Source organism: Heptranchias perlo, chromosome 1, assembly GCF_035084215.1.
Source record: "Heptranchias perlo isolate sHepPer1 chromosome 1, sHepPer1.hap1, whole genome shotgun sequence".
NCBI classification, from domain to species: domain Eukaryota; kingdom Metazoa; phylum Chordata; class Chondrichthyes; order Hexanchiformes; family Hexanchidae; genus Heptranchias; species Heptranchias perlo.
The window spans coordinates 48,838,011-48,860,880 of NC_090325.1; the positions used below are offsets into that span (position 1 = coordinate 48,838,011).

General features: G+C 41.2%; 1 protein-coding gene across 9 annotated transcripts in view; it reads right to left on the bottom strand.

Moving 5' to 3' along the window:
• The window catches only part of ubap2a (ubiquitin associated protein 2a), a 100,617-nt gene that overhangs the window by 52,306 nt on the left and 25,441 nt on the right, over positions 1 to 22,870 (bottom strand). For 4 of the 9 annotated variants that reach the window (XM_067984672.1, XM_067984655.1, XM_067984682.1 and 1 more), the window contains exons 9-13: positions 22,674 to 22,747; positions 20,936 to 21,122; positions 14,964 to 15,144; positions 14,081 to 14,334; positions 5,385 to 5,551 (exon numbers count right to left, since the gene is read on the bottom strand). In XM_067984672.1, the coding sequence (XP_067840773.1) occupies positions 5,385 to 5,551; positions 14,081 to 14,334; positions 14,964 to 15,144; positions 20,936 to 21,122; positions 22,674 to 22,747 (863 nt within the window). Of the gene's footprint in view, positions 1 to 5,384; positions 5,552 to 14,080; positions 14,335 to 14,963; positions 15,145 to 20,571; positions 20,590 to 20,935; positions 21,123 to 22,673; positions 22,748 to 22,870 lie in introns of those variants that run through there. The other 5 variants (XM_067984705.1, XM_067984663.1, XM_067984646.1 and 2 more) reach the window with 3 other exon arrangements.

The following is a 22,870-nucleotide window of genomic DNA, read 5'->3' on the forward strand; positions in this document are numbered from 1 at the left end:
GAGAGACTGGGAAGATTGGGTTTGTTTTCCTTGGAGCAGAGGAGGCTGAGGGGGGACATGATTGAGGTGTACAAAATTATGAGGGGCATAGATAGGATGGATACTCAGGAGCTTTTTCCCTTCGTTGAGGGTTCTATAACAAGGGGGCATAGATTCAAGGTAAAAGGCGGGAGGTTCAGAGGGGATTTGAGAAAGAACTTTTTCACCCAGAGGGTGGTTGGAGTCTGGAACTCACTGCCTGAGAGGGTTGTGGAGGCAGGAACCCTCACAACATTCAAGAAGCATTTGGATGAGCACTTGAAATGCCATAGCATACAAGGCTATGGACCAAATGCTGGAATATGGGATTAGATTAGACTGGGCTTGATGGCCGGCGCGGACACGATGGGCCGAAGGGCCTCTATCCGTGCTGTATAACTCTATGACTATGACCCAGGGGAAATCTACAATACAAATAGTACAAACAGTTGTTCAAGAACAAATGAAAGGGAAAAGCGTAGAGCAGCAGAAAGTAAGTGTACTTTAGGCACGACAGATAAAATAAAAACTAGAAGGCGCAAGGCGATTAACCCAGCATCAAAGCTGTGGCAGGGAGTTGGGAACCTGAGCAGGGAGACAGAGGAAAGCGTGTCAGGAAGGGACAGAAGGTACGGAGTAAAAGGTAAAGTGTTAAAAAAGGAAAAAGCAGGAACTGAGTGTCACAAAACATATTTGAAAGTTCTTTATCTGAATGCATGTAGCATTCATGACAAAATGGACGAGTTAACGACACAAATAACTACATATGGGCATGATCTTGTGGCCATTACAGAAACATGGCTGCAGGGTGACAACGACTGGGAATTAAATATGCCAGGGTATTTAACAATCAGGAAGGACAGGCAGGAAGGAAGGGGAGGTGGGGTGGCTATGTTAATAAAGGAAGGAATCACTAATACAGAGAAATGATATTGGGACAAAAGATCAGGACAATGAAACAGTTTGGGTAGAGATAAGGAATAATAAGGGGGAAAAAACACTAGTGGGCGTAGTATATAGGCCTCCTGATAGTTGCAACTCTGCTGGAAGAAGTATTAATCAGGAAATAGTCGGGGCATGTAATAAGGGAACAGCTATAATTATGGGGGATTTTAACTATCATATTAACTGGACAAATCAAATTGGGCAGGGCAGCCTTGAGGAAGAGTTTATTGAGTGTATTAGGGATGGATTTCTTGAGCAGTATGTAACTGATCCTACAAGGGGGCAGGGAACCTTGGACCTGAGCCAGGATTAATTAATAATGTCCTAGTTAAGGATCCCCTTGGAATGAGTGACCATAACATGGTTACATTCCATATCCAAATAGAGAGTGAGAAGGTTGGTTCTCAAACAAGCATACTGAGCTTGAATAAAAGGAGACTATGATGGTATGAGAGCGGAATTGATTAAAGTGGACTGGGAAAATAGATTAAAGGGTAAGACGGTACATGAGCAGTGGTGTTGATTTAAGGAGTTATTTTACAACTTTCAAAAAAATATATTCCACTAAGGAAAAAAGGGTGTAAAAGAAATGACAGCCATCCGTGGCTAAGTAAAGAAATTAAGGATCGTATCCGACTAAAAACAAGGATATATAAGGTAGCCAAACTTAGTGGGAGGATAGAAGATTGGGAAGTCTTCAAAAGACAGCAAAAGGTAACTAAAGGATTGATTAAGAAAGGGAAGATAGATTATGAAAATAAATTAGCAAAAAATATAAAAACAGATAGCAAGAGTTTCTACAGTTATATGAAAATAAAAGGGGTGGCTAAGGCAAACGTAGGTCCCTTAGAGGATGAGACCAGGAAATTGTTGGTGGGAAACATGGAGATGGCAAAAATGCTGAACAAATATTTTGTTTCAGTCTTTACGGTAGAGGACACTAAGACTATCCCAACACTGGACAAACAGGGGGCTCTAGCGGGAGGGAGGGGGGGGGGGGGGGGGGGAGCTTAATACGATTAAAATCACGAACGAATTGGTACTCAGTAAATTAATGGGACTCAAGACAGATAAATCCCCTGGACCTGATGGCTTACATCCTAGGGTCTTGAGGGAAGTGGCAGTAGGGATTGTGGATGCTTTGGTAATAATTTTCCAAAATTCTCTGATCTCGGCAACGGTCCCGGCAGATTGGAAAACTGCTAATGTAACACCCTTATTTAAAAAGGGTAGTAGGCAGAAGGCTGGAAATTATAGACCAGTTAGCCTAACATCTGTGGTGGGTAAAATTTTGGAGTCTGTTATTAAGGAGACAGTAGCGGAACATTTGGATAAACATAATTTAATAGGACATGGCTTTATGAAGGGGAAGTCATGTCTGACAAATTTGCTTGAGTTCTTTGAGGACATAACGTACAGGGTGGATAAAGGGGAACCAGTGGACGTAGTGTATTTAGACTTCCAGAAGGCATTCGACAAGGTGCCACATAAAAGATTATTGCTCAAGATAAAGAATCACTGGATTGGGGTAATATTCTGGCATGGGTGGAGGATTGGTTATCTAACAGGAAGCAGAGAGTTGGGATAAATGGTTCATTCTCGGACTGGCAACCAGTAGCCAGTGGTGTTCCGCAGGGGTCGGTGCTGGGTCCCCAACTCTTTACAATCTATATTAACGATTTGGAGGAGGGGACCGAGTGTAACATATCAAAGTTTGCAGATGATACAAAGATGGGAGGGAAAGTGGAGAGTGAGGAGGACATAAAAAACCTACAAGGGGATATAGACAGGCTGGGTGAGTGGGCAGAGATTTGGCAGATGCAATACAATATTGGAAAATGTGAGGTTATGCACTTTGGCAGGAAAAATCAGAGAGCAAGTTATTATCTTAATGGCGAGAAACTGGAAAGTACTGCAGTACAAAGGGATCTGGGAGTCCTAGTGCAAGAAAATCAAAAAGTTAGTATGCAGATACAGCAGGTGATCAAGAAGGCCAACGGAATGTTGGCTTTTATTGCTCAGGGGATAGAATATAAAAACAGGGAGGTATTGCTGCAGTGATATAAGGTATTGGTGAGACCGCACCTGGAATACTGCATACAGTTTTGGTGTCCATACTTAAGAAAAGACATACTTGCTCTCGAGGCAGTACAAAGAAGGTTCACTCGGTTAATCCCGGGGATGAGGGGGTGAACGTATGATGAGAGGTTGAGTAGATTGGAACTCTACTCATTGGAGTTCAGAAGAATGAGAGGCGATCTTATTGAAACATATAAGATTGTGAAGGGGCTTGATCGGGTGGATGCGGTAAGGATGTTCCCAAGGATGGGTGAAACTAGAACTCGGGGGCATAATCTTAGAATAAGGGGCTGCTCTTTCAAAACTGAGATGAGGAGAAACTTCTTCACTCAGAGGGTGGTAGGTCTGTGGAATTTGCTGCCCCAGGAAGCTGTGGAAGCTACATCATTAAATAAATTTAAAACAGAAATGGACAGTTTCCTGGAAGTAAAGGGAATTAGGGGTTACGGGGAGAGGGCAGGAAATTGGACATGAATTTAGATTTGAGGTTAGGATCAGATCAGCCATGATCTTATTGAATGGCGGGGCAGGCTCGAGGGGCCGATTGGCCTACTCCTGCTCCTATTTCTTATGTTCTTATGTTATGTTCTAACAAAGCTGACATTCACAGAATCATTGAAAGGTTGCAGCACGGAAGGAGGCCATTCGGCCCATCAAGTCCGCGCCGGCTCTATGCAAGAGCAGTCCAGCTGGTCCCACTCACCTGCTCTATCCCCGTCGTCCTGCAAATGTTTCACTTTCAAGTACTTAGCCAGTTCCCCTTTGAAGGCCATGATTGAATCTGCCTCAACCACCCCCTCAGGCAGTGCATTCCAGATCCTAACCACTCACTGTGTAAAAAGGTTTTTCCCTCATGTCACCTTTGATTCTTTTGCCAATCACCTTAAATCAAAGCACTCTGGTTCCTGACCCTTCTGCCAATGGGAACAGTTTCTCTCTATCTACTCTGTCTAGACCACTCATGATTTTGAATGGCTCTATCAAATCTCCTCGCAACCTTCTCTGACCCGAGAACAACCCCAGCTTCTCCAGTCTATCCACGTAACTAAAGTCCCTCATCCCTGGAATCATTCTAGTAAATCTCTTCTGCACCCTCTCTAAGGCCATCACATCTTTCCTAAAGTGCGGTGCCCAGAACTGGACACAATACTCTAGTTATGGCCAAACCAGTATTTTATAAAAGGTTCATCATGACTTCCTTACTTTTGTACTCTATGCCTTTTTTTTTTAAATAAAGCCCAGGATCCCGTATGCTTTTTTAAACCACTTTCTCAGCCTGCCCTGCCACCTTCAACGATTTGTGCACATATACCCCCAGATCTGTTCCTGTACCCCTTTTAGAATTGTGCCCTCTGGTTATATTGCCTCTCCTCGTTCTTCCTAATGAAATGTATCACTTCACATTTTTCTGCGTTAAATTTCATCTGCCATGTGTCCACCCATGCCACCAGCCTGTCTATATCCTCTTGAAGTCTATCACTATCCTCCTCACTGTTCACTACCCTTCCAAGTTTCATGTCATCTGCAAATTTTGAAATTGTGCCCTGTACACCCAAGCCCAAGTCATTAATATTTATCAAGAAAAGCAGTGGTCCCAGCACTAACCCCTGGGGAACACCACTGTACATCTCCCTCCAGTCCGAAAAACAACCATTCACCACTACTCACTGTTTCCTGTCACTTAGCCAATTCTGTATCCATGTTGCTACTGCCCCCTTTATTCCATGGTCTGCAATCTTGATAACAAGCCTACCATGCGGTACTTTATCAAAACACCTTTTGAAAGACCATATTCACCACATTAACTGCATTGCCCTCATCTACCCTCTCTGTTACCTCATCAAAAAAAAATCTATCAAGTTGGCTAAACACGATTTGCCTTTAACAAATCCATGTTAGCTTTCCCTAATTAATCCACACTCATCCAAGTGACTCTTAATTCTGTCCCGGATTATCGTTTCTACAAGTTTCTCCACCACGGAGGTTAAACTGACCGGCCTATAGTTGCTGGGTTTATCCTTACACTCTTTTTTGAGCAAGGGTGTAACATTTGCAATTCTCCAATCCTCTGGCACCACTCCTGGTATCTAAGGATGTATGGAAGGTTTTGGAAGATTATGGCCAGTACCTCAGCAATTTCCACCCTTACTTCCATCAGCAAGCTAGGATACATCCCATCCAGACTGGGTGACTTATCTACTTTAAGTACAGTTAGCCTTTCTAGTACCTCCATCAATTTTTAGCCCATTCAGTATCTCAACTATATCTTCCTTTACTGAGACTCAGACATTGCAAACATGTGTGGGCAGAGGCTAGGGAAGAACAAGAGGATGTCAGTTTACCTTACAGAATTTGAGAACAAGTGGTTTTGTGTCTGGTTGATGGTGTCTTTGCTTCCTGTTCCAAAATCAGTCACAGACGGTTCTGATCCAAACTCCAAAGCCCCAAACTGGACATTCAATCCCGAGACATCAGTTGATCCTGGCATTTCAACAGCAGATGCAGGAATCTAAATGGAAACAGAAAATACAGTCTCTCACATGCAAGTGCTTGGAACTGAAAAAAGATTACAGAAAAAAAAAAGCAATGGAGAAGTCTATTCATCCAACCCAGCACACCTGCTCCACAGCCCTAGTAAAATTGAAGTCAATGGGAATCAGGGGGAAAACTCTCCAGTGGCTGGAGTCATACCTAGCACAAAGGAAGATGGCAGTGGTTGTTGGAGGCCAATCATCTCAGCCCCAGGACATTGCTGCAGGAGTGCCTCAGGGCCGTGTCCTAGACCCAACCATCTTCAGCTGCTTCATCAATGACCTTCCCTCCATCACGAGGTCAGAAATGGGGATGTTAGCTGATGATTGCACAGTGTTCAGTTCCATTCGAAACCCCTCAAATAACGAAGCAGTCCGTGCCTGCATGCAGAAGACCTGGACAACATCCAGGCTTGGGCTCATAAGTGGCAAGTAACATTCGCGCCAGACAATCACCATCTCCAACAAGAGAAAATCTAACCACCTCCCCTTGACATTCAATGGCACTACCATCGCCGAATCCCCCACCATCAACATCCTGGAGGTCACCATTGACCAGAAACTTAACTGGACCAGCCACATAAATACTGTGGCTACAAAAGCAGGTCAGAGGCTGGGTATTCTGCGGCGAGTGACTCACCTCCCGACTCCCCCAAGCCTTTCCACCATCTACAAGGCACAAGTCAGGAGCGTGATGGAATACTCTCCACTTGCCTGGATGAGTGCAGCTCCATCAAGACTCAAGAAGGTCGACATCATCCAGGACAAAGCAGCTCGCTTTATTGGCACCCCAACAACCACCATAAACATTCACTCCCTCCACCACCGGCGTACTGTGATGGCAGTGTGTACCATCCACAGGATGCACTGCAGCAACTCGCCAAGGCTTCTTTGACAACACCTCCCAAACCCGTGACCTCTACCACCTAGAAGGACAAGGGCAGAAGGCACATGGGAACAAAACACCTGCACGTTCCCCTCCAAGTCACACACCATCCGCACTTAGAAATATATCACCGTTCCTTCATTGTCGCTGGGTCAAAATCCTGGAACTCCCTACCTAACAGCACAGTGGGAGAACCTTCACCACACGGACTGCAGCGGTTCAAGACGACAGCTCACCACCACCTTCTCAAGGGCAATTAGGGATGGGCAATAAATGCTGGCCTTGCCAGCGACGCTCACGTCCCATGAACGAACAAAAAAAGCCTACACAATTTTCCCCTGTTGTGAAGCCTACCATTCAATCTCCTGAGGGAGACAAATCACCCTGCTCTTGCATTCAAATCACAAACAATTTGGCTTAATTAAAAATGCACATTACCTAGTGTTGAGTACATAATTTTCTTCAAATATCTGAAGTTTCCAAATAGAGCCCTGTATTAAAATTAAAATGTGAACACAGGAAGAACAAAGATCTACTCAATCAGAAAAAAAGTCTTCAATTAACAAATCAAGAGAGAGTGTGGTGTGGTGCCAAAAAACAACACCGTTCTGCTACTTCAAGACCAGTATATATACACATACCATACTTATTCCTATTGTTATTAAGAACATAACTGCTTCCATGGATGGGTGGATACTTCCACTTCCCAAGCTACATTGCCAAATCAAATATTATTGCAAACCACTTTAAAAAAGAAGAAAATGCAGAGGCTATTTAAAAGATACAAGCTCAGTACTGTTTGTTACAAATAGGTGTTGTCTCAACTACCAATCCCTTTAAATAATAGTGAATAACTTTTCAGCCACAAAGGCCATTTGAAGTCCAAGAGAGACTCCATAACTTAACATTTTCTCATGAACTTGCTCAATCTGCTTCAATCACTAAATACTGAATAAGGCAACAACTCCATCAAAAACTTTGGATGATACAGTTTACAACAGTCACGTGAACCTCAAGTCTTATAATCACTCCATATATTCTTCAACATTTTGTTTGTTCAGCTGTGGGTCCTTTTTTCTGAATTCCACTGCAGATGTGGGGTACATATCAATAAATCATGACAGTTGCACTAAAGGAGTGATTATGATGCAATCACTGCAAGTTTATAGACGATAATCAGTTGATTACCAGGAAACACCAAGGTCCTATGTTACAAAATTCTTAACCGAAAAGCATGCCAGCAATTAACCTTCAAGCACAGCCAGCAAAACACAGGGAAAGGTAGGACAACCAAAGCCAGAGCTCTCTGGATGACAAAAGAGAGAGTAAGATGAAGCAGCGAACGGGAACGTATGACAGATGTCAGGTTGATAATCAAGTGAGAACCAGGCTGAATATAGAAAGTTCACAGGGGAAGAGAAAAAGGAAATAAGAGGGGCAAAGAGTATGAGAATAGACTGGCAACTAACATAAAAGGGAATCCAAAAGTCTTCTATAGGCATATAAATAATAAACGGGTAGTAAGAGGGGTGGGGCCAATTAGGGACCAAAATGGAGGCCTACCACACGGACGCAGAGGGCATGGCTGAGATACTAAATGAGTACTTAGCATCTGTCTTCACCAAGGAAGATGCTGCCCAAGTCACGGTAAAAGAGGAAGTAGTTGAGATACTGGATGAGCTAAAAATTGATAAAGGAGGTACTTGAAAGGCTGGCTGTACTTAAAATAGATGAGTCACCAGGTCTAGATGGGATGCATCCTAGGTTGCTGAGGGAAGTAAGGGTGGAAATTGCAGAGAAACTGACCATTATCTTCCAATGTAAGGAATCTTACAACACCAGGTTATAGTCCAACAGTTTTATTTGAAAATCACAAGCTTTCGGAGGCTTTCTCCTTCATCAGGTGAGTGTGTGATTCCTTGAAGGTTACCGCATATATAGTCAGAGAACAATGCCTGGTGATTACAGATAATCTTTCCAACTGCCCGTTGTCAAGGCAATCAAAGGAGTCGAAGAGTGTTCAGACAGAGAGACACCACACACAGGACCACCGAATACACAAACGGTCAGAACCCAAAGGCAGAGAGAGAGAGAGAGAGGGGGAGAGAGAGAGAGAGAGAGAGAGAGAGAGAGAGAGAGAGAGAGATCCAAAAGGAAGAGAGAGAGAATGATCAGTTGTATTAAAAACAGATAACTCTTTATTCGCTGGTGGGGTTACGTGTAGCGTGACGTGAACCCAAGATCCCGGTTGAGGCCGTCCTCATGGGTGCGGAACTTGGCTATCAATTTCTGCTCGACGATTTTGCGTTGTCGTGTGTCTCGAAGGTCGCCTTGGAGAATGCTTACCCGAAGATCGGTGGCTGAATGTCCTTGACTGCTGAAGTGTTCCCCGACTGGTAGGGAACCCTCCTGTCTGGCGATTGTTGCGCGGTGTCCGTTCATCCGTTGTCGCAGTGTCTGCATGGTCTCGCCAATGTACCATGCTCCGGGGCATCCTTTCCTGCAACGTATGAGGTAGACAACGTTGGCCGAGTCACAGGAGTATGAACCATGTACCTGGTGGGTGGTATCCTCTCATGCGATGGCGGTATCTGTGTCGATGATCTGGCATGTCTTGCAGAGGTTGCCGTGGCAGGGTTGTGTGGTGTCGTGGACGCTGTTCTCCTGAAAGCTGGGTAATTTGCTGCGAACGATGGTCTGTTTGAGGTTGGGTGGCTGTTTGAAGGCGAGTAGTGGAGGCGTGGGGATGGCCTCAGCGAGGTGTTCAGCGAGATGATCAGCGAGATCTTCCAAACATCCATAGATAGTGGGGTGGTGCCAGATGACTCGAGAATTGCAAATGTCACACTCTTGTTCAGAAAAGGGTGTAAGGATAAACCTAGCAATTACAGACCAGTCAGTTTAACCTCAGTGGTGGGAAAACTTTTAGAAACAATAACCCAGGACAAAATTAATAGTCACTTGGACAAGTGCGGATTAATTAAGGAAAGCCAGCACAAATTTGTTAAAGGCAAATCGTGCTTAACTAACTTGATTGAGTTTTTTGAAGAGGTTACAGAGAGGGTCGATGAGGGCAATGCAGTTGATGTGGTGTATATGGATTTCCAAACGGCGTTTGATAAAGTGCCACATAATAGGCTTGTCAGCAAAGTTGAAGCCCATTGAATAAAAGGGGCAGAGGCAGCACGGATCCGAAATTGGCTAAGTGACAGGGAACAGAGAAGTGGTGAATGGTTATTTTTCAGACTGGAGAGAGGTATACAGTGGTGTTCCCCAGGGGTCGGTACTAGGACCACTGCTTTTCTAGATATATATTAATGACTTGGACAGGGCACAATTTCAAAATTTGCAGGTGACACAAAACTTGGAAGGGTAGTTAACAGTGAGGAGGATAGCGATAGACTTGAAGAGGATCTAGACATGCTGATGGAATGGGCAGACAAGTAGCAGATGAAATTTAATGCAGAGAAGTGCGATGTGATACATTTTGGTAGGAAGAACGAGGAGCGGCAATATAAAAAGTGTACAATTCTAAAGGGGGTGCAGGTACAGAGAGATCTGGGGGTACACGAGTACAAATCTTTGAAGGTGGCAGGGCAGGTTAAACCATAGAAAAGATACCACACAGAAGGGGGCCATTCAGCCCATTCTGTCCATGCCGGCTCGAAGAACAACCAGGTGCCCATTCTAATCCCACCTTCCAGCACCCGGTCCGTAGCCCTGCAGCTTACAGCACTTTACGTGCAGGTCCAAGTACTTTTTTTAAAAAAAAGTTGAGGGTCACTGCCTCTACCACCAATTCGGGCAGCGAATTCCATACACCCACCACCCTCTGGGTAAAAAAGTTGTTCCTCATGTCCCCTCAAATCCTTCCGCCAATCAGCTTAAATCTATGTCCTCTAGGGGAAACAGGTACTTCCTGTCTACTCTATCTGGGCCCCTCATAATTTTGTACACCTCAATCAAGTCTCCCCTCAGCCTCCTCTGCTCCAAGGAAAACAACCCCAGCCTATCCAATCTCTCCTCGTAGCTGCAATTTTCAAGCCCTGCCAACATTCTTGTAAATCTTCTCTGCACTCTCTCCACAGCAATTACGTCCTTCCTGTAATGTGGTGACCACAACTGCGCACAATACTCCAGGCTGTGGCCTTACCAGTGTTTTATACAGTTCCATCATTACATCCCTGCTTTTGTACTCTATACCTCGGCTAATAACGGAGACCATTCCGTATGCCTTCTTCACAACCTTATCTACCTGTGCTGTCACCTTCAGGGACCTGTGCACATGCACTCCAAGGTCTCACGCTTCCTCTACCCCTCTCAATATATTCCCATTTACTGCGTATTCCCTTTTACTGTTTACCCTCCCTAAGTGCATTACCTCACACTTCTCCGGGTTGAACTCCATTTGCCACTTTTCCGCCCACTCCACCAACCCATTGATATCTTCTTGGGAGTCTACAGCTATCCTCTTCACTATCAACTACACGGCTGATTTTTGTGTCGTCTGCAAATTTGCCAATCATGCCCCCTACATTCAAGTCCAAATCTATACTACAAACAGCAAGGGACCCAACACTGAGCCCTGTGGCACACCACTGGAAACGGATTTCCATTCGCAAAGACATCCATCGATTGCTTTGAGAAAGCTGTTACAAAAGCATACGGGATCCTGGTCTTTATAAATAGAGGCATAGAGTACAAAAGCAAGCAAGTTATAATGAACCTTTATAAAAGACTGGTTCGACCACAACTAGACTATTGTGTCCAATTCTGGGCACTACACTTTAGGAAAGATGTGAAGGCCTTAGAGAGGATGCAGAAAAGATTTACTAGAATGGTTTACGGGATGACGGTCTTCAGTTACGTGGATAGACCGGAGAAGCTGGGGTTGTTCTCCTTGGAACAGTGAAGGTTGAGAGGAGATTTGACACAGGTGTTCAAAATCATGAGGGGTCTGGACAGAGTAGATAGAGAGAACTGTTCCCATTGGCGGAACAGTCAAGAACCAAAGGACACAGATTTACAATGATTGGCAAAAGAACCAAAGGCGACATGGGGAAAAACTTTTTTTTTTAAAACGCAGCAAGTGGTTATGATCTGGAATGCACTGCCCGAGGAGGTGGTGGAGGCAGATTCAATCGTGGCTTTCAAAAGGGAACTGGATAAGTACTTGAAGGAAAAAAATTTGCAGGGCTACAGGGAAAGGGCAGGCGAATGGGACTACCTGGATTGCTCTTGCAGAGAGCCGGCACGGGCTCGACAGGCCAAATGGCCTTCTCCTGTGCTGTAACCATTCTATGAGTCAATGTACTTGATTTTCTGACGTTATTTAGTCAACTGCTAAAGTTGGAAGGACTGTCTCCTTCCCTCTGCTCCCCGCAAAATACCAGTATTACAGCCTGCCTTCATATATGGACGACTAGGTTAAGATTCTCAACATATAGATTAAAGGGAAATAAAATGGTCGTATACTGCTAATTTTTTTAACCTTACACGGCAAACATTTTATTTGGCCGTGGGTATAAAGTGAAGATCTGCTGCCAGTCTACAGTAATGCAACATAACTGGCTGCAAGGAGGCACAGAAGACCAACTCGAGCATGACTGCCAATTTTTTTTTTTAACAAAAACAGAAAATACTGGAAATAAACAGCAGGATCTTAAAAAAACAGAACATTTTGGGTGTATACTTTTTACAAATGTTGACAGATATTCTGTGCATTTCTAGCATTTTCTGTTTTTGTTTCAGATTTCCTGCATTTGCAAGTATTTTTGCCTCAACTTTCTTGTCCTTCCTACATAGAATGTACAGCACAGAAACAGGCCATTTGGCCCAACAGGCTCATGCCAGTGTTTATGCTCCACACGAGCCTCCTCTAACCCTATCAGCATATCCTTCAATTCCTTTCTCCCTCATGCGTTTATCTAGCTTCCCCTTAAATGCATCTGTGCTAGTCGCCTCAACTACTCCTTATGGTAACGAGTTCCACAAGCCTGCTCAATCTTTCCTGATAGGTATAACCTCAGTTCAGGTATAATCCTAGCAAATCTTTTTTGCACCTTCTCCAATGTCTCTATATCCTTTTTATAAGATGGAGTCCAGAACTGTGCACAGTGCATCAAGTGTGGTCTAACCAAGGTTCTACACAAATTTAACAACTTCTCTGCTTTTCAATTCTCTCCCTCTAGAAATGAACCCCAGTGCTTGGTTTGCTCTTTTTTTTAATAAAATGGCCTTATTAACCTGCATCACTACTTTTAATGATTTGTGCATCTGTACCCCCCCCCCACCAGATTCCTCTGCTCCTCTACCCCATTTAGACTTGTTACCCAAGCAGTATGTGGCCTTCTTATTCCTCTTACCAAAATGTAATTCCTCACACTTATCTATATTGAAATTCATTTGCTAATTACGCAGCCATTCTGCAAGTTTATTAATGTCTCTATTTTGTCGCCATTCTCCTCAGTATTAACTATACCCCCAATTTGGTGTCGTCTGCAAATTTTGAGATTGTACTTTCGATTCGAGTTCAAATCAACTATGTAAATGGTGAACAATAGTGGCCCCAGCAGCGATCCTTGTGGAACACCACTTCCCACCTTTTGCCAGTCTGAGTAACTACCTTCAATCCCCACTCTGTTTCCTATTTTGTACCCAGCTTGCTATCCATTCTGCTACTTGTCCCGACTCCACATGCTCTGACCTTAGTCATGAGTCATAGGTACTTATCGAAGGCCTTCCTCATCACCACATGCCAGTACACAACGGTAATGAACAGATCAGGAACTTCATGTGGACAATCAGAGATGTGAAACCATGTCCGCCCACTGAGGCACAACATGGAAGTGCAATTACACTATGGCACAATGTTGTCCTCAAAACGCCTGTATTTTTAAACGTTCACTGTTAAGATTCCCTCTTGATAGACATGAGGGAAATGTGGGTTGATTGGCAATGCATAGAACACAAAACACCCTTAAACTCATACTGCACTCAGCTCTTCCTGAGTTACCCAAGCTCAGAAAATTAGTGGTTCACATCAAAATGTTCAGCTATGTGCTTGAGCTTAGGCATCGTTTCCTGGTTTCTCACTGTTCAAACGGCGCATTACAAACATGCAAGACGCGCATGTGCTTCATGTCGAAGGATGTTAGCAGGGTATAGTACGGAGCAGAAAGAATATGTAATGTTCCTCCAGTGAGACAATGTGATAATTTCAACGCTGTTCTTAAGGATTCCTGCATTTACCACCATTTTTATGCTCCACAGCCCAAGCCAAGCACTATTCTCTGGTTTGCTATTGTGGGCAATAACTCGCTCCAAGGCCTCTGCTAATGAACTTCAGGTAAACAGGCAGGTGATGTAAAGGAACATAGGTTCCATCCAGCAACCAGCCTGTGCAGTACCCTTCCCAATAAAACATGACTACAGGAGAATATCAATTAACTAAAACCTATGTCCTAATACTTAAAGCACACTGAACTATTAACTTGCAGCTCCATCACCACAAAACAGTTATTATTTCTGGACAAAACTGTTATGAGAGGTTAAATCATTTTTGTGCCACTCCAGTTAAACTTAACAGTCACAAGTATGAGAAGACTGTTCCTCAACTTACTTTAGAAGATGGCGGTATCTTCCGTTTTTGCGTTTTAAGTTGTTTTTGCTGTGTCTGTTGAGCATTGGCTATCTGATTGTCTGTGGAGATGGGTAGCAGTTGCATTATTTTAGCAGCAGTGCTGTCAACAGGAGAAGGTTCTCTTAACTTGACCTGGGAAGAATAGGTATCTAATACTGGCTGAACAGAGGCCTGCTGCTGTCGTTGGGTCATCTGGCTCAGAACTGGTGAAGGCTCAGGCTGGGTCTTGAAGTCTGAAAGATTACCAAAAACCGGCCTTAAAATAATTTTAGGAACCAAGAGCAAGAATTGCAGGATTAATAATCTGTATTCTATTCTGCAACATCAAGAAAACACAAATACATATACACAAATAAAATGTGAACATTCATTTGTTTATTCCATTTCCCAATTTATAATATTCCTTCCAAAGCATATTTGTCACCCTTTCATCTCACTTCCAATTACTATTCTCCTGTCGTAGCTCCCTTGGGTCACTAACGAAGAGTTGTTGTAGTTCCATGACAATCCTATGGTTCATAGTTTTTGAATAGACATCTACCTCTGCACTAATTATATTACGCTGTGGTTTACCTTCAATTTCCATCTTTTTCAACTACACATTTACACAACTGTCAGATAATCATACTTTAGAAAGTGGTAACATTTGTTTTGTCAAGACTATTCTTGGCCTTTTACCTTGTGAATAAGTGTGCATAGTCAAGAAGCAAGTAAGATTTTACTTACAACAGTGCAGTGGAATCAAAAACATTTAAAATAGAAATACAGCAAGGAGATAGTTTTATAACAGACAAGTTTCATTCCTTTACTGGCAAAAATACTATAAACACAGTATCATTTGTTAATGCTACAGAATACTGACCAAACTGGATCAGGACTGTCGACTGTGAAGTTGATTTAGCTTCCCAGGAACGTGTGTTGCTACTTGGTTGAGAGCTCTGCGCAGCAATCTCTACCAAACCAGGGGACTTCAACTGCTCAAGTAATTGGGACCCTGAAGAGTTGGTGATCTTTGTAGCTGCAGGTTCACCGAACCCAGGTGACTATATAAAAACAGAAAACACAAGTTAAGTTTTCCGAGAAGCATGAAATATGACAATAAATTAATATTCTACACCTGCAATTCTCACCCTTACTTTGCCAAGCACAGTAATACAGGAATTTTCTGTACAAGCTATTAAGACTTTGTAACAGTACATTAAACCATCTATCATTTTATTTGTGCCTTTTAAGTAGTTCATGCAATTTTTTTTTGCGCGGAATTGTTACCAATTTAGAACAAGACTTTTTCAACTTTTAATAGTGTACATTTACTTTGTCATATGCAGGATTGTTTTACACTTAATGGAATTTTCTGCAAATGTTGGAGAGCAAATTGAATACTGGTAAGCCAAGTAAGTATTCAATTTGTTCTTCATGGGTATTTCCATAAAATTCCATTAGTGCCATAAAACAAAAATTTCTGAAAAGTCAAGATAAATGCAAAACATTAATTAAGACTTGACACCAACACAGATCACTAGTTCAGCTATTGCTGAGTAACAAATTTGCTAGGTCTGGATAAATACAATCTTTGCTAGTTAAAAAGCTTCTCCTGTGCATTCAAATTGAAGTAAAGTGCACAGCAATCCTAAAATTCAGGATTCCCCTCCCAGAAAGGTACTTCAAATGCACTTGGATTTGACTTCACAGATAAATTTCTTCCTCTTATCTACCTCACCACAGTCCTTCTCGGCTACCAAAAACTACCTACTCAAGATGAAAAGCATGAAAAGTCGACAAAGGCAGTTTTAACTGGCTAAATGGCTGTACATTTTGCAAAAGCCCTCGGAAGCAATAGTGAATACAAAACCCAAATCAAACACGCTTACTGTTGGCAGAGTGGATGTAGGACCATTTTCAAACTGAAATCTCACAAGTAATTGACATCTTCAAAAATATTGTTCCCATTATTGCTTTGTTGAAAAAGTGACTTCAATTGCATTGAGATAAATGGAAATAAAATTGATTTTCCAATTATGGTGTCTAAACAAACATTCAAAATCTAACCTAATCACTATACAGACAGTTACTTAAAATGGCTACTTCAAAATTAGGCTTGGAAAAGAGTTTTAAAAACATAGGACATGCTACATAACTACGAACATCAGTTTATCAATCAAATTATATAATGTTAAATCAGAATTTCAACAGGTTGTCTCACTTTTCTTTCTTTCCCAAACTTTGACTTTTAGCAGTTAAAATTTGTAGTGTCAAGAAATTGAAAAAAACAAAATGGCAACTTTCCATACATTGCCTGGAAGTATGAAGACAAATGATTCCCAAGGAAACAGTGCCGAGTACAGCAAGTGTTTACCTAGGTACAGGCTTTTTCTATCAACTCAGGAACAATGAGAGGCTGCAATTCCTTTTCCTTTCATAAAAAAAGACTTATATTAATCTGAACTTCAAAATATGTACCATTTTATGAGTTGCAATTTGAATCTAAATGCTCGCTTCCTGGCCAGTTTACAGTCAGTTTTCTCAGTGAATGAAATATCTATCAAGATCTGCTCAGGAAAGAAAGTTCATAGTTTTGAAAGGCTTTCCACAGGTAAATTTTTTTGTGGCATTAGAAGGCCTTGAAATTAATTTTCCATTTAGGGGAGGTAGAAAGAAAAAGGGGAAAGCAAAACAAGGAAGCATCAGGTAACTTGGCAGATGGAATCTTTCAGGAAACAGAGCTACAATGGAGTCTGTTATGGAATTGGCTGTTTAACTAGAGACTTACAGTTCAACTAAGCTTCATTTACTGAACCTCCAGTGGTTAATCATTTTTTCTTCTTCATACCTGCCAAATGACCAGAGTTTAAAAAATGTACACAGATCAGCACTCTTACATTAAAACTATAAAAGTAAAGCAGTGAGTTAAGAGTATCAACACAGCCACGAGATAGAGCGCAAAGAGAAAACGTGAGTATGCATGCACAAATTCATGGAGATGAGCCAAAAAATGCCCTACGTTTCAAATCAATTATTTTAACCTTTAAGAATGATTTTTTTTAAATTGGAGTATTCTGAAAAATAAATTTGGAACAGGTTGCTCAGCTATTCAAAAGATCACAAATAAGTATGAAGTATCCAATATAAAATAGTCACAAAATTAAACTCGTACCACACCCTGAATTAGTCAAGTATCCAGTACCTATGTCTAGTGGCTTGAAAACAATCTTAAATAAATTGAATAGGAAGGAACCCTCAAATTTAGCACCTGCATTTCTGGTCATCACCATAATGGACAGGCAATACAGCACATCACGCCGCCCTGAGCCTCCAAAGTTAGTCGGCATCAAAATCTAAACCAAAAGTCACGGGGAAACATTAGCTCCCTCTCAAGAAAGTTATATTAAACACTGCAGTGTGCAGCAAAGTTCAACAATCACAAGAAATCTATATCCAGAAACTTAGCACCTGATAAAATAGGCAACACAAATTTAAGGATTAATGAGGAAACCTAAAAAGGGTCCATTTTAAAAAGGAAAAACTGGGCATTCGACATCAATTAACTGGATACCTGTCAATACACACACTATAGCTTTTTATACTAGCAACTTCTTATACCCATTTTTCTATACCACTCCTAGGCTGCACCAGTGAACTGCATTGGTATCTCAGGACCAGTGAAATTAATATCCACATTTTCAGACATAAAATCAAAGCTTCAAAGGACAGTTGTTTCATTGCTGAAACAGTTGACTGAAATTACATTTAGATGGCAGTAATACATTACAGGACATATTTGAACATCTCTGGAAATGTTCAATTAAAAACGCTGCTGCCATAATTGGATACTTTGATGACGGACCATGGGAAGCTCATGGTTCTTTGCCTTTTGTGAAAACAATAAATTCAATTGCTTTAGCTAGAATTTAAACATCTAGCACAGAAATGACATCAACAATGCTTTCAGGAAACCTCAGGTGGTAAATTGTCAAAAGAAGCATGCAAACAATATGACATACCACTATTGTCATGTATTGTAAAGATTGCTTGCTGTGTGCAAACTGTCATAACCTGACAGCTTTCAAACATCTCACGTGGTACTTTTACCTTCTCACATTTAATGTTTGTATTTTTTCTATTCACCATAGAATTAATAATGGATATGTCCAAATCATTGACCTGGAATATAGTTAAGCATATAGTCATATAAAGCTCATTGCACAGTTAGCCCTCCCAGTCAGAAAGCTCCAAAAATTGGAGCTCAATTCTTATAATTATTGACAGCTGTGTGTTTAGAAAACATTGAAGAGAAACAATGGAAATGCTGATTACCATAAAGCCTGCTACCTTACTGGCTTGAGTTTTTCATGGATATAACTCATTAATGTTAGAATCTTTGTTCGGTAATGCTACGAGTATTCTGCAATTGGATTAGATGTCTGGCTACTTGAGAAGTACATAAATCAGTCTGCCTAGTACACAATCTGCTTAGCAGCTGGACTAAGTCATGCATATTGCCCAATGAATACTTAAAAACCGCAACAGCATTTTTGTACCTATAGATTAAAAAAAATTCAAACTTTTTGTATAAAGCACTAAAAACAGTTTGCCATCTTTTCTGTCCTAAAAGTTTTCTAAAAATTTTGAAGCACATTATTCAAAAAATTAAGCAGCACCTTGAGAAAAGCTATAGGTGGTTACAAAATATAACTTAGGGGTAGCTCATACTGTATCTACAAAAGTATAGAGTATTGATTCCTAGAACAAAGTTACTGCACATCAGGTTATCCCTTTGGAGGGGAGTATCAGCAGTCTTTGCTAAACAAAGGGGCTACTCTTAGAAAAGAATAATGCATTTACCACAAATGAGCACGAATTGCATTGTGGAGATGTCAACAGGTTAATTCATGCCAACACACAGGGTGAGAAGGGGCCACCACTGCCAAGCCCAATCTTATCCTGACCCAACATGCACACACAGGTTCTATCAGGAGGAGTCACTGAACAGCAATCAGGGATAGGGACTGTGCCAAATTTCGCCCACCCTAGCCAAAGGAAATTAAGGCCAAATGTCCCCCATTGCTGAGGTTACCCTACTCAAAAGATTATTACTGGCATCTATGCCATCATAAAGTCTATTTACCCATTAAGTTATTCCAAAGTTTGTCCTTCAACATTTTATAAATGGGGCAGGATTTTATGTTTCTTCCCTCTCATTTTCTCCAGTCCCACCTGTAAGGAGACCAAGTTCCTTGTCCTTGATTTACAATTCCATCTGCAATGATGTACTTCAAACAAGTTCAGCTTTCAAAGTTGCATTATTTGACAAACGGATTTTTTCTGAACATTTCGCAGCCATCTGCAGCTTACAATATTAGGGAAAAAAATTGTAAAAAAGTGGAGGAATCCACACCATCTCACACAATTCTAAAATCAGTTTTGTTCAATGACAAATATTCCAGTAGTTTTCAAAGCAAAATTGTGACTTCGGAATGGGGAAAATGGCAGATGATCATTTGGCAGCGTGGGCTCAACCCAGTCGGTAAGAAATTAAAATTTTGCTTTCAGCATATGTAGTGTAACTTCATTTAGTATTTCAGTCACACAGTTTCAGCTTTCTCATCAAATTTATAATGCAATTTGCAGCTCGCAGAAGTTAGAAAACTGGAGGCACTTGGCTTTCCATTTGTTTCTTTCAATAAAGTGAACTGGGTCCCAAGACATTTTCACCATTATCTATGGCTGGCAGATTGAAATAAGCAAATAAAACTATCAAATAAAAACTTAGTTCCTTAAATGAAGAGTAGGAGCACTGTTGATATCTGAGCTTGTGCAAAACAGACTGAATTTAGCACACAACAGCTGCAAGTAAAGTTGTGTTGGTTATGCAATATAGCCTCAACAAATCCCCAGCTCAAAATATTTGAGCATACTTGGTTAAACCTGGCTCAGAAAGCAAAAGGAGCTCAACGAAAGAGACCTTTTGATCTTTAGGATCAGAGGAATGAAACACCTGCTTGAAGCACCTTATATGTCATGTGGCACCCGGAGGAAGGAAGGAAGGAAGGAAGGAAGGATTTATTTAACCCCATTTCCAAATTGTTGTCCACAAGCTCTAGTCCTTGCCATGCCAAGGATTCATGAGACAATCAGCCCTTCTCAGCAGCTGAGGGAGCTCAAATACCATAAGGGCCCAATGATTATGCTAAAGTCCACTTTGCTGAGGGTGCAGCACCTGGTATCAAGGAAGTGTCCCTTAAGGACAATCTCTCCTCTGGTCCCAGGCCCACTTCAAGAAATTCTCTGATGGAGCAGCCCACTCCAAGTTGACCCTGGCCCAGGACAAAGTCATTGTGGCAATCCATCAGTGGAAACTTAGCATCACGGGATCAGCAACACTTGAATCCCACCAGCTTCTTAGTCATACTAGAAGAGAAAAACACAGATAAAAAATGTTTTTGCAAAAGCTACAAAACTACAAGCCTTACCATCACAAAACTAATGGGTTCAAAATTTCCTCACCTAGAAATAAGATAAGTAGGGAGGGGTGAGACAATGATACCGAGGAACAAAAAAACAAGGCAGCATTTACTGCAATCACAGATGAGAGAAAAAAAACAAACAGTCTGCAGATTCCACACAAGGAACATGCTTTACTTTGAAATTTTCTGATTAAAACATAGAAGGTCAAACCCAAGTGCTGCAGAAGACCTGTTCTGAAGGAGAAAACAACTCTAACAGAACATACATCTGAAAAGTCTATCAAGAGTCATTTTTAGAAGCTCTTCTAATTTATACAGAAAACAAATATCTCATCAAAATGTATAGTAATTTTGTCTTTTTTTGGTTTACCAGATTCTGAGAGTAGGAATTCACAGCATTGGAGTTTCCTTCCACCGATGAAATTGGATCATCATGTTGGGAATTAGTGAACACCAGTGACTGAGTGAGGTTTGCCTGCTGGGGTGCTTCATACGAGTTGGTTTCTGCTACAGCACCAGTTGATGAGGGTTTTTGAAGCAATGTTGCTAGATCAGCGCTTAAAAAAAGATAAATTTATTTTCAGACCTTTTAACAGGTTCTGTAAGGACTGCAAATGGATTCAGGAGGCACTTGTAACAAATCAGACTCTTCAGATGTTTATTTTGGAAAAATAGCATAAATTTACAAACCTGACTTATGGCTCACCAAAAATGGACATCAGTTCTTTTTTTAAAAAGGGGAAGAACCTTCCAAAAAAATTCTGAAAACCATTGCTAACCAATTTAAAAGTTTAGTGTAAATTTCTATTCAGTTACATGCTCATCAGCATAGTACCCTGCAAATTTGGGGCAGGAGGAAGAGAAAGGGCAGTGAACACACTAAAGGATGGCTCAAATCTGTTGTGAAAACAAGACTAGGTACCAGACATAGGCTGGTGAGGAGTAATAAAAGTTTGAAGACCCATGGTTACACAATATTAAATCACGTGGCCATTAAAATGAAAACCCTAAAAACTAGAAAGTTGGGTGGAGTCGCCAAATTGTATCTGTTGCACTTTCCTAGTGATTATTGTGACATGGTGTGGAAGTAGGTCTGCCTTCTTGGCTACAGATGGTGTATGGGCTGAGGGGAGGGGACGATTGTAAAAATTATCCTGCCCCAAAGCAAGCAATCATTGGAACAGAGATAGAATACAGTAAACCTGTAAAAGTAAGTTTTTAAGCATGTTGCAGTTTTAATTATCTACTCCTGCAGAAAACAAATGCTTATACTTTTTAAAAAAGATAAAACACTGCACCTTGTGCAATCTACTCATTGGCATATCCTCCTTCAGCAGAACGGTTGTAAGCAATAAACTAGAGATAACAGTTCTTCCATAAACCATCTACTGCCCCAGCCGAGGCAAGTGAGTAACTAGAAAAGCTGAAATTTAGCAATTAGGACGTTCACAGCTGCGAGGTGATAGATATTAATTAACAAAATCTACGCACTTGCAAATCATTTCCAAACATGATCTTCGAAAATTGTGAGGTTTTGATGAGTTATAAACCTCAACACATTACTTAAATATTAACAAAAAACATTTGAGTAACTTCAGAAAATGTAGCCCATTACTAGAACAGGTTACTTCAAAGACAAGAATATATCCTACTTTGTCCTTTAGAAGTTTCAGCTTTGAACTATAGATCTAGATATGGTGGAACGATATTGCAAGATGAATGGTGAATATTGTATGCATCTGACTGGAATTGTAGTTTTGGTTTGAAGTTTGGGTTTAGGAGCCAATTCATGTATGCACATAGTTCACAAGAACAATTTTTGGCAGCAAAATTTAGAACAATTTAACTGACATCACACAACATTGAGTCCCAGCTCCAAATCACAACACATTCAGAAGGTTGCTGGACAGCTCAAGAAACTGATTTGGCTAGTAATATTAATAGTTGTAACAAGCGCTTCTTGTTCTGTGCTGTATCCTCAATCTCAAATTTCAGCAATTTGAGAGGCTGGCTAAAATATATCAATGGCAATATCATACTTTTCTGAAGTTTCTCGACATTATATGTTAACTGGTTAATCCATGTTAAAATATGACTACATTTCATACCTTGGTCCTGGAGTGATTTGGTTGTTGATTCCTACAACAGTGGAGGCTGTAAAGACCTTTGTTTCTGTAAGCTGCTTAAAGAATTCATTAAAGTTAAAAAGGATTATGCATGCCTCTTTTGTGTCAACAAAACAAATCTAAGACAACATGCCTGTAATAGTAACTTTAAAAACATACTTCAGACAAGCTTCCGAAAA